The sequence below is a fragment of the Monocercomonoides exilis genome (assembly GCF_001643675.1).
Source record: "Monocercomonoides exilis strain PA203 chromosome Unknown scaffold55-566112, whole genome shotgun sequence".
Taxonomy (NCBI): Eukaryota; Preaxostyla; order Oxymonadida; family Polymastigidae; genus Monocercomonoides; species Monocercomonoides exilis.
Window position 1 is genome coordinate 397385 of NW_027150600.1, and position 15034 is coordinate 412418.

Here is a 15034-nt window from a genome sequence, read left to right on the forward strand (position 1 = left end):
TGGGCAGTCGAGGCAGCACAGGAAAGGGACTGTGCGATTGTTTTGTGAGCCCTTCGGGGTGTAGGAGGAGACAGGTTTGGTGATTTGTTTCATGAGAATTTATATATTTTATATTTAATTTTATTTTATTTTTCTTTATTGAGGATATTGAGTGAATTGCCGAAAGATGCATGGAAAGCCATCACATGTTGCCTGAGGGATGGCGATGGAACTCTGACTGTTTTTTTTAAGCCTTGCTTGAAGAATGAGAAGAAGAGGGGAAGAAGAGATATTTTATATTTTTTTTTTGGAATGAGGGCTGGATGGAGGAAGATGAGAAGAGAAGAATGGTGAGAGTGAGGTTGAATGGGTAATGGAAGAGCGGGAGAGAACAACATTTAATTTTTTCTTTATTTGGAATTGGGTTTGAAAGGCGAAGGCGTGGTGTGTGTGGTGCTTGGAGTGGATGATGTTGGGGTGAGAGTTAATTGGAGAGAGGCAAACAGGTGACGAGGGGAGTGAAGTGATATGAAGATTTGTGGAGGTATTTTATTCTTGTTTGTTCATTTTCTTCATGTTCTATTTTTTATTTGTATTTTTGAATTTTTGATTTCATTGATGTGTGATGCGATCAGGTGTTGCCAGAAGCGCTGGGGGAGCATGAAACATGGGACATGGAAACAGTACTTTTTTCTGGGACAGTCCTGGGAAAAATTGGGAGAAATCAGCAACTGAAGAGCGTTTGGCAGAATGATCCAGGCGGAAAAAACTGAAGAGAATGGGGAAGAAATTTTTGTGGAATTTTTTTTAACAAAAATCTTTTTGGAAGCAGCAGCAAAAGAAGAGGCAGAATAAGGGGAACTCAAGCTCAATGGGATAATTTTTTGACATGGCGCTAAGAGGCATGGGGAAGGGGGAGAAGGAAAAGGAAGAATTTCTGTGAATGAAATTCATTTCTCTTCATTTTGCCAATTTTTCGCTTCACCCTCTTTTCCTCTTGTATTCCTCTCACATCTGACATTTTTCAACATCACAACAGCATCTACAGATTGTCCATCTCCAACAACTACATTTTCTCAAATATCAAGTTTTATGAACAGTTGCTCTATCTCATCAGTCTGTGATGCATATGATGGCGGAATTGTTCCTTCACTCAACAACCTCTGTGCCTCTTTGACTGCCTCAAACACCTCATTCGTTGGGTGTTGCAGAACAAGAAATGTTGAATGCACTGGAACTGCAGAGGTTCCATTGAAGCCAGACAGACAGAACGAAACATTCAATGGAGCAAATACATTCACGTGGTGCGAGTGGAACGGATCGAAGGCTGCTGGAGAAGTTAGCTCATACGCCGATGGCTCTTCGAATGGTGGAGCAATTTGCATGTTCAGCTTATCGTCTGGAATGCTTTCAGTGAAATGCTGTTCGTTCAGTGGATGTGAAGCGTATTATTCGGGAGGAGGCATTCATTGCTACAACATCAAATCGGTTGATATAACAAATAACACATTCGACTCATGCACTGCTCGAACATGGATTGGAGGAGGGATGTGCATTTTAACAATTACAATTTGTGTTCGGATCAGCGAATGTGAATTCCAGAATTGCAAAGCGAATAGCTATGGAGGAGGACTTTATCTTGGTGATTTTCAGGTTTCAGGAATAGGATGCATTCCAACAGAAAATGAAGGAGGGGAGAGCGCGTGTGTGTTTGACTGCAGTTTCACTTCATGCTCGATAACAAACAATGGAGGTGGGGGTATGTATTGTGCTACTGTTCCTGCAACGCAATTCAAAATGAGGAGCATTCAGTTCATCTCATGTTCAGCATCTGCACATGGAGGGGGTTTGAGATTGCATCCCAACAGACCAACAGCGCCTGGAGATGGAATCTATTGTTATTTCCTGTTCTTTCACGAATGCAAATGTTCGGCCAATCCTCCTTATGGGCATGATGTTGAATATGCAGATTATTACAGTCTTTATTTGAGTTCAGGAAATCCGTTCAAAGAATGCGATACAACGAACGCAGATGAGAAGAGAATGTGCTACGCCTACAACTACTCAAATGCAAATGCTTGGGCATTTCAGCACACAGAAAAGAAGGAATGGCTGAAGGATAAGACGATTTATGTTTCGGTGAATGGGAATGATTCATATGAGCTGTGTGGGGCGAATGAATCAAATCCGTGTCTGACAGTGAAGAATGCGTTTGAGATGTGTAAGATACAAATAAGCTTGACAATCACGCTGATGGAAGGGGATCACACAAGCGAGGCAACAACTATTGAGATTGGAACAAAGAAGATTTCAGTCATTGGGAAAGACAAAGAGAAATGTTCGATTGGAACAGGAGCCCTTTCATCGGTAGGAACGCTGTTCAGTGTGTCAACAGGTAATCTTGGTTTATTGCACATGAAGGTTGATTGCAACTCATCGGTAAGTCCTCATTCATGAATATTTAAGTGTTGTTAATGAGGTGTGCTTTGGGAGTGAATGCACAATAGTAGAAAATATCTTTTTGTTTGGCACATGATGCACTTTTATGCAACAAGTTTTGTTAACAGTCACAAGTACTGAGACATTTTCGGATATTTTTTTGTTTGTTAGTTTGTTTTGAGGGATTATAAACTTCAGTTTATCTATTTTTGTTTGAGAAATCAATGAAAATATGAACACAAAGTTAATTTGATAACAATGTGAATGTAATTTTTATTTTTTTGTTTTTTATTAAATCCTTTCAGAAAAGAGGGGAAATATCTATTTGATGCCAAAAAATAGAAAACAAATTATTGAAAAGATGAGTTATTATTTCTGAATGAAAAGAATTATTATTCTTTTATATTTTTGAATTGGAATAATAGAACATTTACGAATTGTTATTGGAAATAAAAATGCACCTCAATGACAAGTTATATCATATTTAATTGAACAATTTTATTTTTTGTTTTTTGCTGTTTTTGTCAAAGAACTTGGAAAAGAATATTTTTTTGAATTGATAAGAAGTTTGAAATCTGTTCAGCTTGTTCGATAATTATGTATTCATTTTTTTCATAAATAATCATCTTTCTTTTTTCAAATCAAATTAATCATAAGAAACTGACATTTCTCAAATTCTTCCTTCATAATTTTAATACAATCAAATAATTCGAATCGAGTTTGCGAATCTTCAAGAAAAACAAAAAAAACACTCAATGTTATTTTTAATAATAATTCAGTTAATGATTTATGAGATATTGATTTTGATAACTTTTGTTGAGTCAGATATTCATCAAAACCCCCATCCCCATTTTTTGTATTTGAAATCTTTTGTTATTTTTGTCAGTCTCATATTATCATCAAGATACATTCTTTGAAACATGAAATAAATGATCGACAAGTTTGGAAATGTTATTGTTATTGTTTTCTGATGTCTCAAACAGATCTTGAGTTGTGTTGTAATGTTCTTGTGATCAAAGACTTGCTCGTATTTCCATTGACATTTTGAGACCAGTTATTTTCCTGTGATGAGTGAATCCACCATTCACACATTTTTATTTCATTTCTCCAAACAGTTCATATCTTTCAAAACACTTTTTAATATTCATTGATCAATTCACCAATTGTTCTTCTTTTAAATCACTGAAAAGTCACAAATGTTTAATTTACATGTCTTATCAATCATTCCATTGAAAGAATAACTTCTTTATTCAATCTGAAATATTTCTTGTTATTGTCATATATGTTCACAAATGAATTTTTCATTTTGAAAAATCTCAAACGTTTGATTTTCTGGTCAATCGAAAGCTGAGTTATTTCATCAGCTTTCACATCACCTTATTTATTTCTATTAGACGAGACAAATAAACAAATTTCATTGTTTTGAATTTGATGTTTCAAAAAAGGAATTTGAAAGATTTGTCAAGAAAGCTGATGAAATAATGAGATGTTTGATTGACCAGAAAATCAAACGTTTGAGATTTTTCAAAATGAAAAATTCATTTGTGAACATATATGACAATAACAAGAAATATTTCAGATTGAATAAAGAAGTTATTCTTTCAATGGAATGATTGATAAGACATGTAAATTAAACATTTGTGACTTTTCAAAAAAAAAAAAGGGATGATTTAAAAAGAAGAACAATTGGTGAATTGATCAATGAATATTAAAAAAGTGTTTTTGAAAGATATGAACTGTTTGGAGAAATGAAATAAAAATGTGTGAATGGTGGATTCACTCATCACAGGAAAATAACTGGTCTCAAAAATGTCAATGGAAATACGAGCAAGTCTTTGATCACAAGAACATTACAACACAACTCAAGATCTGTTTGAGACATCAGCAAATGAAAACCAGAACTTCACAGAAATCATTCCCCAATAACAATAACATTTCCAAACTTGTCGATCATTTATTTCATGTTTCAAAGAATGTATCTTGATGATAATATGAGACTGACAAAAATAACAAAAGATTTCAAATACAAAAAATGGGGATGGGGGTTTTGATGAATATCTGACTCAACAAAAGTTATCAAAATCAATATCTCACTAATCAATAACTGAATTATTATTAAAAATAATATTGAGTGTTTTTTGTTTTTCTTGAAGATTCACAAACTCGATTCAAATAATATGATTGTATTAAAATTATGAAGGAAGAATTTGAGAAATGTCAGTTTCTTATGATTAATTTGATTTGAAAAAAGAAAGATGATTATTTATGAAAAAAATGAATACATAATTATCGAACAAGCTGAACAGATTTCAAACTTCTTATCAATTCAAAAAAATATTCTTTTCCAAGTTCTTTGACAAAAACAGCAAAAAACAAAAAATAAAATTGTTCAATTAAATATGATATAACTTGTCATTGAGGTGCATTTTTATTTCCAATAACAATTCGTAAATGTTCTATTATTCCAATTCAAAAATATAAAAGATAAAAAAATTTTTTTCTCATTCAGAAATAATAACTCATCTTTTCAACAATTTGTTTTCTATTTTTTGGCATCAAATAGATATTTCCCCTCTTTTCTGAAAGGATTCAATAAAAAACAAAAAAATAAAAATTACATTCACATTGTTATCAAATTAACTTTGTGTTCATATTTTCATTGATTTCTCAAACAAAAATAGATAAACTGAAGTTTATAATCCCTCAAAACAAACTAACAAACAAAAAAATATCCGAAAATGTCTCAATGCTTGAGATTGTTAACAAAACTTGTTGCATAAAAGTGCATCATGTGCCAAACAAAAAGATATTTTCTACTATTGTGCATTCACTCCCAAAGCACACCTCATTAACAACACTTAAATATTCATGAATGAGGACTTACCGATGAGTTGCAATCAACCTTCAAATGACTCATTTCAAGATAACCTGTAGTCACACCGAATAGCGCTCCAGCTGCTGATGGTGGAGAAGATAATAAAAGTGCCCCTGTTCCAATCGAACTCTTATCTTTGCCTTTCCCAATGACTGAAATCTTCTTTTCCCCAATCTCAATAGTCGCTGTCTCGCTCACATGATTCCCGTCCATCAGCGTTATTGTCAAGCTTATCTGTATTTCGCACATCTCAAACGCCTTCTTCACTGTCAGACACGGAAATGTTGTATTTGCCCCACACAACTCAAAATTATCATCTCCACCAACAGAGACATAGATCGTCTTATCTTTCAACCACCACTTCTTTTCTGTATGCTGACGAGACCAAACATTTTCTGCTGAGTAGTTATAAGAAAAGCAAACTCTCTTATCATCAACATTTGTCGTATAGCATTCAAAGAAAGCATTTCCAGAACCCAAATATGCATTATATGAATCATAAAATATCAAATCATGCCCATATGGAGCGGATGTGGTTCTGCACTTGCATTCATGGAAGAACAAAAAATAACAGTAAATTGTTTCATTTGATGTGGATGCTCGATTTGGATAAAAGCTTAATCCTCCGCCATATCCATTTGCTGTACATGAAATAAATTGAATGCTCCTCATTTTGAACTGACTTGGAACAGTCACACAACGCATGCCTCCGCCGCCGGTATTTGTTATTGAGCATGAAGTGAAGCTGCAGTCAAACACACACGCGCTCTCCCCTCCTTCATTTTCTGCTTCAATACATCCAGTTCCTGAAACCTGAAAATAATCTAATTTTAACCCTCCCCCTAGGCCACTAGCTTTACAATTTTCAAACTCACATCCACTCACCCGAGCACATGTTGAAACGTCATATAAATATACACCTCCCCCATATCGATTTGAGGAGATGCAGCAATTGAAAGTGCTGCTTTCAACAGTCGCTGCTTTGATAGTATAGCACATAATCCCTCCTCCACACCAATATGATGAGCAGTCGTTGAACGCGCAGTGAGAAACGGTAAGTGTTCCAGATGTCAAATCACGCATGAATATTGCTCCTCCATTCGAGGCTTGATTTGAATAATCGTCGCTCTTCTCAGTAGCCTTCGATCCGTTCCACTCGCACCAAATAAATGAATTTTCTCCATTTTCTGTTTCGTTTTGCCTCCCTGGCTGTTTCTTATTATCTGCATTTCCTTCACATTTCACGTTTCTTGTCCGGCAGCATCCAATGAACGATGTGTTTGAGGCAGTCAAAGATGCCACGGGGTTATTGAGTGAGGGAACAATCCCGCCATCATATGCATCACAAACAGACGAAAATGAGCAGCTGCTCATCATACAAGTGGTTTGGGTTGACGTAGTTGTTTGAGATGAACATTCTGAAGATGCTGTTGAGGTGTTGAAAAATGTCAGATGTGAGAGGGATATTAGGGGAATGGAAGGTGAAGAGAAAAATTGGAAAAAAAGAGGAAAAGTGTGATTTGCTCGCTGAAATTCTTCCTTTTTTGCCTCCTTCTCTTCCCCATACCTCTTAGCGCCATGTCAAAAAATATCACATTGAGCTTGAGTTCCCCTTATTCTGCCTCTTCTTTTGCTGCTGCTTCCAAAAAGATTTTTGTTAAAAAAAATTCCACAAAAATTTCTTCCCCATTCTCTTCAGTTTTTTCCATTTCGCTCATTCTGCCAAACGCTCTTCGGTTGCTGTTTTCTTCCAATTTTTCCCAGGACTGTCCCAGAAAAAAGTTGTGTTTCCACATCCCATGTTTCATGCTCCCCCAGCGCTTCTGACAGCACCTGATCGCATCACACATCAATCAAATCAAAAAATACAAATAATAAATGATATGTGAAGAAAATGAACAAACAAGAATAAAATACCTCCACAAATCTTCATTTCCCTTCACTCCCCTCATCCCCTGTTTGCCTCTCTCCAATTAACTCTCACCCCAACATCATCCACTCCAAGCACCACACACACCACGCCTTCGCCTTTCAAACCCAATTCCAAATAAAGAAAAAATTAAATGTTGTTCTCTCCCGCTCTTCCATTACCCATTCAACCTCACTCTCACCATTCTTCTCTTCTCATCTTCCTCCATCCAGCCCTCATTCCAAAAAAAAAATATAAAATATCTCTTCTTCCCCTCTTCTTCTCATTCTTCAAGCAAGGCTTAAAAAAAACAGTCAGAGTTCCATCGCCATCCCTCAGGCAACATGTGATGGCTTTCCATGCATCTTTCGGCAATTCACTCAATATCTTCAATAAAAAAAATAAAGAAATAAACAGAAAATTTAATATAAAAAATATATATAAATTCTTATGAAACAAATCATCAAACATGTCTCCTCTTTCACCATGAAAGGCTCACAAAACAATCGTACATTCCCTTTCCTGTGCTGCCTCGACTGCCCAGATGAGCATGACTGCATCCCCAAACATCCTGTCTCGACCTCTCATCCCCATCTCCTTGCTCCCCATCCCCTCCTCCATTCTCATATTGTTCATGTTAGCTATCGTCGATGTGTGCCTTCCAACACACACCCACCTCAATCCTCTTTTATCATCCCCACCCATCAGCTCCCAAAGTACAACATCCAACTCGCTTTTGTCACCCCCTTTAAAATAAAAAATATGTCTGTATAAATTCCACTTGCAATGTGTTCCTCCACCAAGCAGGCACTCCACCCCGCACTCTCCATTCCCTTCCCTTTCCTGCTCCTTCTCACAAACATTGTTTCCCACGCTCGCCTTTCTTTTCCAAAAAACGAACTGCTGAAAAATCATCCCATCAAACATAGCTGCTGCAAGCACCATTTTCTCTATGTGCGCATCCGCTCCTCTGATCAGCCACAAGCTGAACCCTGCTCCCCACAAACAAACTCGCTTAGAAATCAAACACTGCCAAACACATGAAATTCAGAAAATGAATAAAATATCCGCCAAACAAGTTTAATTTTTGTTTCCACACACCCTTCTCAACCACGTCCATTTTCACTCAGCCATTGCCGAGAAAAGAAAATATCAAAATGATTTGTTGGTTTGAGTCTTTTTTGTAATGGATTCAATGATCATCAGATTTGAAAAAACGGAATATTCCATTCACATAATGAGAAATCCGTGAGGGAGCATGACCTGTAGAGCTAGAAATATTATTTCCTGTGTGACAACAGACAATGGTGGAGATTCAAAAATTCTGAAATTCTGCCTGATGATTGTTGGAGATTGGATGGCCAAGGGGAACACAACAATTTCATCAATCACACAAAAAGACATAATGTATGTAATTTTCATTGTTCTATTGATTGTGAAGATATTTCCGTCTGTATCCCTTCCAAAGTGCAGGAATCCGAATTATTGTTGAAATGGCCAATCCCCGCTTTGTGGAGCAATACGATGAGAACGGAGCAGATTATTATATAGGCATTGGGGATCAAATGTAGTTACGGAAGATACATGATTTTTATTTGGAACAAAAGGTGAAAACAAATTCGACTGACGTTTCATTGAATGAAGATAAAAAGAAGGAATTCTGCAGAGGATAAAATCTGCACAAAATTATATAGAATTTTGGAACATAAGGTAAAGGAGAAGCTTTTTTGGGCAAAAAATGCAACTGGCAATATCGAGGGAAGGAAATTTATTACATAAAAAAGGCAAGAATTCAACGAAAAAAAAGGAGAGCCCCAAAATATCAGTTTTATTTATAAGGTTTTCCTGTTTTTCGGACTGTGCTGGGTAGACATGGAAGGCTGCGAAATTCTATTTCTGATTCCGCTTTTGCTTCAAAAGAGTGGAGAAACGCCAACTACGAGACATCCAATTATCGAATATTTGTTGGCAGTTGAACAACATTCAGGCCAACCGCTTTTGGATTTCATTCTTCGAAGGGACAGCCATTTTGAGTGAGCAATGTGATTATCATTCGAAGTTTGCTTTCTTCGATACCACAGCCGATGAAAGAGAATTCGATGGGTTTTGTTTTCTTCATTTGTTTTTCAACAAAGCTGTTGTTTCGCTCAGCTTCTATGTTTGTACATGGTCCATTGAATTTTGTGCATTGTGCATCAGAGAATGCATTTCAGAAGCATTGTCATCTGCATCAAGAGCATCGATGAATGAATGGCAACATTTCCATCCATCTTCCTCTTCGCTGTTGAAGCACAGCCAACTCATTCTCTTCGTTTTCATCAGGGTTTATCTTCCTCATCCGCGATCTCGTTGGCATTTGATGCCTTCCAATCACGCAGGCCGAAGAGCGACGTCCTTCAAGCACAGAAAGATGAGCATCCCTTCCTTCCTCTGCATCCCCTTTTCGTCTGCTTCAATCTGCCGATCGTTGTCGTCTATTTCTTCTTCCCCTTTTTCTTCTGTGAAGCGAGCTTGGCGAATGCCCAAAAGCACAAAGTGTGGTCATTCAAGCCACAAGCACCCAAAGTCTGCAAACGCTAATTTTTTTTTATTTTTTCGATTGAGATTATCTTCTATCTTCTTTATTTTTTTTTTTATTTCAAGATTTTGAAGGATGGAAAAAGCGACGCAAAAAAACATTTATTTTCTTTGCTTGATCATTTGTTGAAGGAAGGAGCAAGAAGGCGGAGAGGAAGGGACAGGGCAGGACGGAGAGAAGAAGAAGAAGAGGAGGAGGAGGAAGAAGAAGAAGAAGAAGAAGAGAGTAAAAAGAAAAAGAAGAAGATTGAATGAAAGTGAATGGATAGGAATGGCACTTGGGACGGGCCTGTAGGATTTGGTCGAATGGGTTGGAGCGATGCAGAAGCGGAAGGGATGCACAGAGGGTGGATGGTGTGTCATTCTGCTTTGTCTGAATTATTTCTTTGTTTTGAAATTAGTTTTGGAATATGTTTTTTATCATATAACTATATTCAATATTTATTTATTATTTAAATATATTTTGATTTTTCTATTTTTCAATTCAACTTCCGCGTTTCTTTTCCTCATTCTTCTTCTCCATTTTTTTTTAAAATCAACTTCGATCGCCTCTGTTTTATATTTGCATATCTGACAAATGAATATTCTTTATTCTTATCGATTTCATGACATTCTATGATATCAGCTCCCTGTTTCTTCTTCCTCTTCTTCCTCTTCTTCCTCTTCTTCCTCTTCTTCCTCTTCTTCCTCTTCTTCCTCTTCTTTCTCCACTTCCTCTTCTTCTTTATTATTATAGTTGTTATTGTTAGGAAAACGATGAGAAACGTGAATGTTGGCCTCTACAAAAGTTGCGAGGAGGGAAGGATGGCAGGCATCCAAGCGTAATGCCGCCGAGGTTGTTTCCTTTGCAGTTTGAGCAGTCAGCATTGAAAGAAGTGTGATGCAGATAGGCGATTGGTGTTTTCTCGCTGAGTGTGTATCTTTTTGTGGATGGGGCAGAAAGTGTGATTATTAGGCGGAAGGGGAAGAAGGGGACTTTGAGATTGGGAATTGGGAATTGCAGATTGGAGGCTTATTGAGGAATGAGCGAGGTGCAAGCGTGTAGAACAACAGGAGACGCTGTTTGCATTTCCTGTTTTGCTGGAAGAAAAAAGGAAAGGAAAGGAAATAAAGAGACAAGAATTAAAATTCGAAGAAAGGGAAGAAGGTTTGCTTTGCTTTCAATATTTTATTATTATTCAAAAATTATCTCTTGGTGTTTCTGTTATTATTGTTGTTGCGAACGTGCCAGCGGCATTAGAGCAGTTGGAAAGATTTTTGAAAGTGATGCAGAAATGTTGCGTTTGAACAAAAAAGCGAGTTCAACAATTCTTGGAGCTTGAGAAGAACATCGGGGAACAGCTTCATGATATCTTACAAAAGCAAAAGTTTTGTCGAAAAGGTGCACGTGGACTTTTTAGAAGGAGTTCTTTATACGCAGCAAAAGAATCGGGAAAGTGCATAAAAGCATTGGGATATTGAGGAACATCACATTAAAAGCATGGGGAAGAGGCAGAAAAGAGGAATTCAAGCTTGCTTGGATATTTTTCAATATTGCACAGAGAAGCAATACAGGCTTATGGCAAATAAGTGAAGGGAAAGGAAGAATTTCTGTGAGTGAGTCAAGCCCCGTTCCTGTCATCCCCTTCCATTCCCCTTATGTCCCTCTCCAGACTCACTTTTTCAACATCTCAACAGCAAATGATGCATGCTCACCTTCAGCAACTTCGTCAACCCAAACCACATGTTTTATTAACAGTTGCTCATTTTCATCAGTGTGTGATGCATATAATGGCGGGATTGTTCCTTCTCTGAACAACCCCTTGGCCTCCTTGACAGCCTCAAACACCTCATTCATTGGGTGTTGCAGGACAAGGAATGTTGTATGTGAAGGAACATCAGACAGAAAGTTGACTCCAGGGAGACAGAATACAACAGATAACGGAGCGAATACATTTGTTTGGTGCGAATGGAACGGCTCGAAAACAACAGGAGAAAGTGATTCATGGACTGATGGAATATCGAGTGGAGGGGCAATCTGTGTGAATGGTCTATCTTCAGCCTCTGTGTCTGTTTCGCATTGTGTGTTTAATAATTGTTTTGCATACAGCCGGGGTGGGGGATAATGTGCGCAAGCATAAAAGAAGTTAAAATAGAGAACAATTCATTTAATGCTTGCACCGCGCAAAATCAGCATGGAGGAGGAATGCTCATTTATACAATTTCAACATGTGTTCGGATCAGCGGATGTGAATTCCAGGATTGCACTGCAAACAGTCGCGGAGGAGGACTTTTTCTTGAAAATTTCCAGGTTTCGGGAACAGGATGTGTTGAAGCAGAAAATGGAGAAGGGGGGAAGTGCGTGTGTGTTTGACTGCAGTTTCACTTCATGTTCGGTTACAAATTATTATGGTGGAGGCATGCGTTGTTACAATGTTCCTAATCAATTCAAAATGAGGAGCATTCAGTTTATTTCATGTTCGGCAATACAAGAAGGAGGAGGATTGTATATTTATCCATATAGACAAACATCACAAGACAATATAATTTATTGTTATTATTTGTTCTTCCATGAATGCAAATGCTTGGCTAATACTCCACGTGGCCACGATATGATTTTTGTTGATACTCACAATGTCTATTTGAATTCTGGAATTCCGTTCAAAGAATGTTACACCACAAATACTGACAATCAGAGAGTGTGCTTTGCATACAATTATTCGAGTTCAGGATCTTGGGCATATCAGCACACGGAAAAGTGGGATTGGCTGAAGGACAAGACGATATATGTTTCAATGAATGGAAATGATGCATCTCCACTTTGTGGGGCAAATGAAACAAATCCGTGTCTGACGGTAAAGAAGGCGTTTGAGATGTGTGAGGTGCAGATTAGCTTGACAATCACGCTGATGGATGGGAATCACACAAGCGAGACAGCGACTATTGAGATTGGGGAAAAGAAGATTTCGGTCATTGGGAAAGGCAAAGATAAGAGCGCGATTGGAACAGGAGCGCTTTCATCAACAAGAGAGCTATTCAGTGTATCAACAGGCCAACTTGGTTTATTGCACATGAAGGTTGATTGTAACTCAAATTTAAGTCCTTCGCCGAATGTGGTTGTGGTATCTGATGGGAGTGAATGTGCAACAGCAGAAAATATTTTTTCTCTTTTTCTCTATTTTTCTTTTCTTGTATGTTTGTTTGATAATGTTAATGGGCAACTTTGCAAGGAAGCGCAACAAGTTGCAAGTGTCGAGATATCTATGGTGATTTCTCTCTCTTTTTCTCTTTCTTGTTTAAGATATTTGCATGCATTAGAAACAATCGGAAAAGAATATTAATGGAAAGTCTGATGAGAAAGCATTGAGTCATGTTAATGCAGAAAACAATTGAGTTTGTTTTTTTTTTTAAAAAAGAAAGAAAAAGAATGAGTGAATAAGTTCATATTATGAGTAACTTTGGAACAAATTTTGCAAAGTTTATTGGCCTGGAAGATTATTCAATGCAGCGGATATTTATTTGAAAGCTACAAACCTGGAGTTCGTCAAACACTGATGTATGATTTGTATATTTTGAAATGATGTTACTTGCAGCTAGTAGCCTGATGATGAAAACATTGTTTTGTGTATTACACACTCTTTCTTTGTTTTTTGTTGAACATTATTATGCGAGACTTGCTATATTGGAGGTTATTGGCAGACAAATGGAAACTATAAAAACTCGGAATTAAAAATATCGATTCTTTCCGAATTATCACAATTCATATGCATTTGGTTTTAATGTATGTTCAAATCATTTCAGTTAAATTTCCTTTTTATTTCCTTTTCTATTTTTATTTATTTATTTATTTATTTTTTTTTTTCTATCTTTTTTCGTTCTTTCTTTTTTTTTCTCCTTTATTCAAAAATCGAAATTGTTGTTGATGTCAATAAATGCTTGTTTGTAACAGTGATTCTATTTCATTTGAAGCACATTCAATTAAGATGTTTGTATTAAGAAGCTAATTTAAAAATATATATGAAATATAGAGTTAATAGTTCAATAATAATGAATATGGAAAGCAAATCTATCAAAAACAAGCATTAATAAATAAATAATTGTTGATGTTTTTTCTATTTATTCTTTTTTTTTCTATAATTGATATGTTGCACGAAATCAAATTTTTTTCCATATTTTCTTTTGGTTTGTTTGTCATTTCAATAATGTGTATTGAAAAAATGCTTTGATTTTTGTTTCTTGTTACAAGGCATGAAAATAGTTGACTGTTTGAATTTAATAAAATACTGAGGGTTCCGGATCTCTTTTATTCTTTTTCTCATCTTTTCCTTTCTATTCTTTTTTGTTCGATTATTTCAAATTATTCGATATTCTCGAAAGGCATTGCTCATATTCTGACCTTTTATTAAAAAAATATCTCAAATGGGGGAAAATACGGACTTTCAAGCTTTTTTTGCTCAAGGCATTGAAAATTTGCTTCACACATAACTTTATTTCACTTTCTCAGATTTCAAAATAAATTTGATTTTCATGTACGAAAACAGGCATCGTAGAAAAAGAAACATAAATCATTGTGTCATTTCACGAATTTCAAAAAATGGACCCATTTTTATTGTGTCTTTTGAATTCAAAATGTTAATGAAAAGGACATAATTTTTCAATGAAAATGCCTGAAGGAGAATAATTTTCCCCATTTGAAAAAAAAAATTCAATGAATATATTCGAACCGAAATTTTTGACAGAAAAAATATGATTTCAAAAACAATCACCCATATCGAACATTATTATAATTTTTTTAACAAACACAATTATCTGTGAATAAAATTTTTTTTCCATATTCATCTTTTAATCACAGAGCCTAATTATTGAGTGTAATTGTTCATGAAAATTTGCAAATAATGATAATTATGTTAATATTCAATTTTAATCGTCTCAATCATATTTGTATCCAATGTTTCTAATTTGCATTTATTTCAATTTGATTTTCTTTTCAATTCAAAACCATCAGAAAACAATTGGCTCCCAGTTGAAAAAGTTTTTGTCATATTTTTATTACAATTTTAATAACAGATTCAAATAAAGAAATAAAATTACATGAAGTCATCTGAAAAAACTCACACTAATATTTGGTTCTGTGATTAAAAGATGAATATGGAAAAAAAATTTTATTCACAGATAATTGTGTTTGTTAAAAAAATTATAATAATGTTCGATATGGGTGATTGTTTTTGAAATCATATTTTTTCTGTCAAAAATTTCGGTTCGAATATATTCATTGA

At 35.8% G+C, this 15034-nt stretch overlaps 4 protein-coding genes across 4 annotated transcripts; 2 read left to right on the top strand and 2 right to left on the bottom strand.

Moving 5' to 3' along the window:
- Window positions 1-1071: 1071 nt before the first annotated feature.
- Window positions 1072-2436, top strand: MONOS_15578 (uncharacterized protein; the record flags this gene model as incomplete). Its single annotated transcript, XM_067868462.1, has 1 exon — window positions 1072-2436. The coding sequence occupies one exon, from the start codon at window positions 1072-1074 to the stop codon at window positions 2434-2436; it is 1365 nt and encodes a 454-aa protein (XP_067720265.1).
- A 2848-nt stretch (window positions 2437-5284) lies between these two features.
- Window positions 5285-6670, bottom strand: MONOS_15577 (uncharacterized protein; the record flags this gene model as incomplete). Its single annotated transcript, XM_067868461.1, has 1 exon — window positions 5285-6670. One exon carries the CDS (start codon window positions 6668-6670, stop codon window positions 5285-5287), a length of 1386 nt encoding a protein of 461 aa, XP_067720266.1.
- Window positions 6671-7697: 1027 nt separating this feature from the next.
- On the bottom strand, window positions 7698-8147 carry MONOS_15576 (uncharacterized protein; the record flags this gene model as incomplete). The annotated part of the gene is made up of 1 exon (XM_067868460.1): window positions 7698-8147. One exon carries the CDS (start codon window positions 8145-8147, stop codon window positions 7698-7700), a length of 450 nt encoding a protein of 149 aa, XP_067720267.1.
- A 1893-nt stretch (window positions 8148-10040) lies between these two features.
- Window positions 10041-10515, top strand: MONOS_16272 (uncharacterized protein; the record flags this gene model as incomplete). Its single annotated transcript, XM_067869184.1, has 2 exons — window positions 10041-10133; window positions 10405-10515. 2 exons carry the CDS (start codon window positions 10041-10043, stop codon window positions 10513-10515), a joined length of 204 nt encoding a protein of 67 aa, XP_067720268.1.
- Window positions 10516-15034: the final 4519 nt, after the last annotated feature.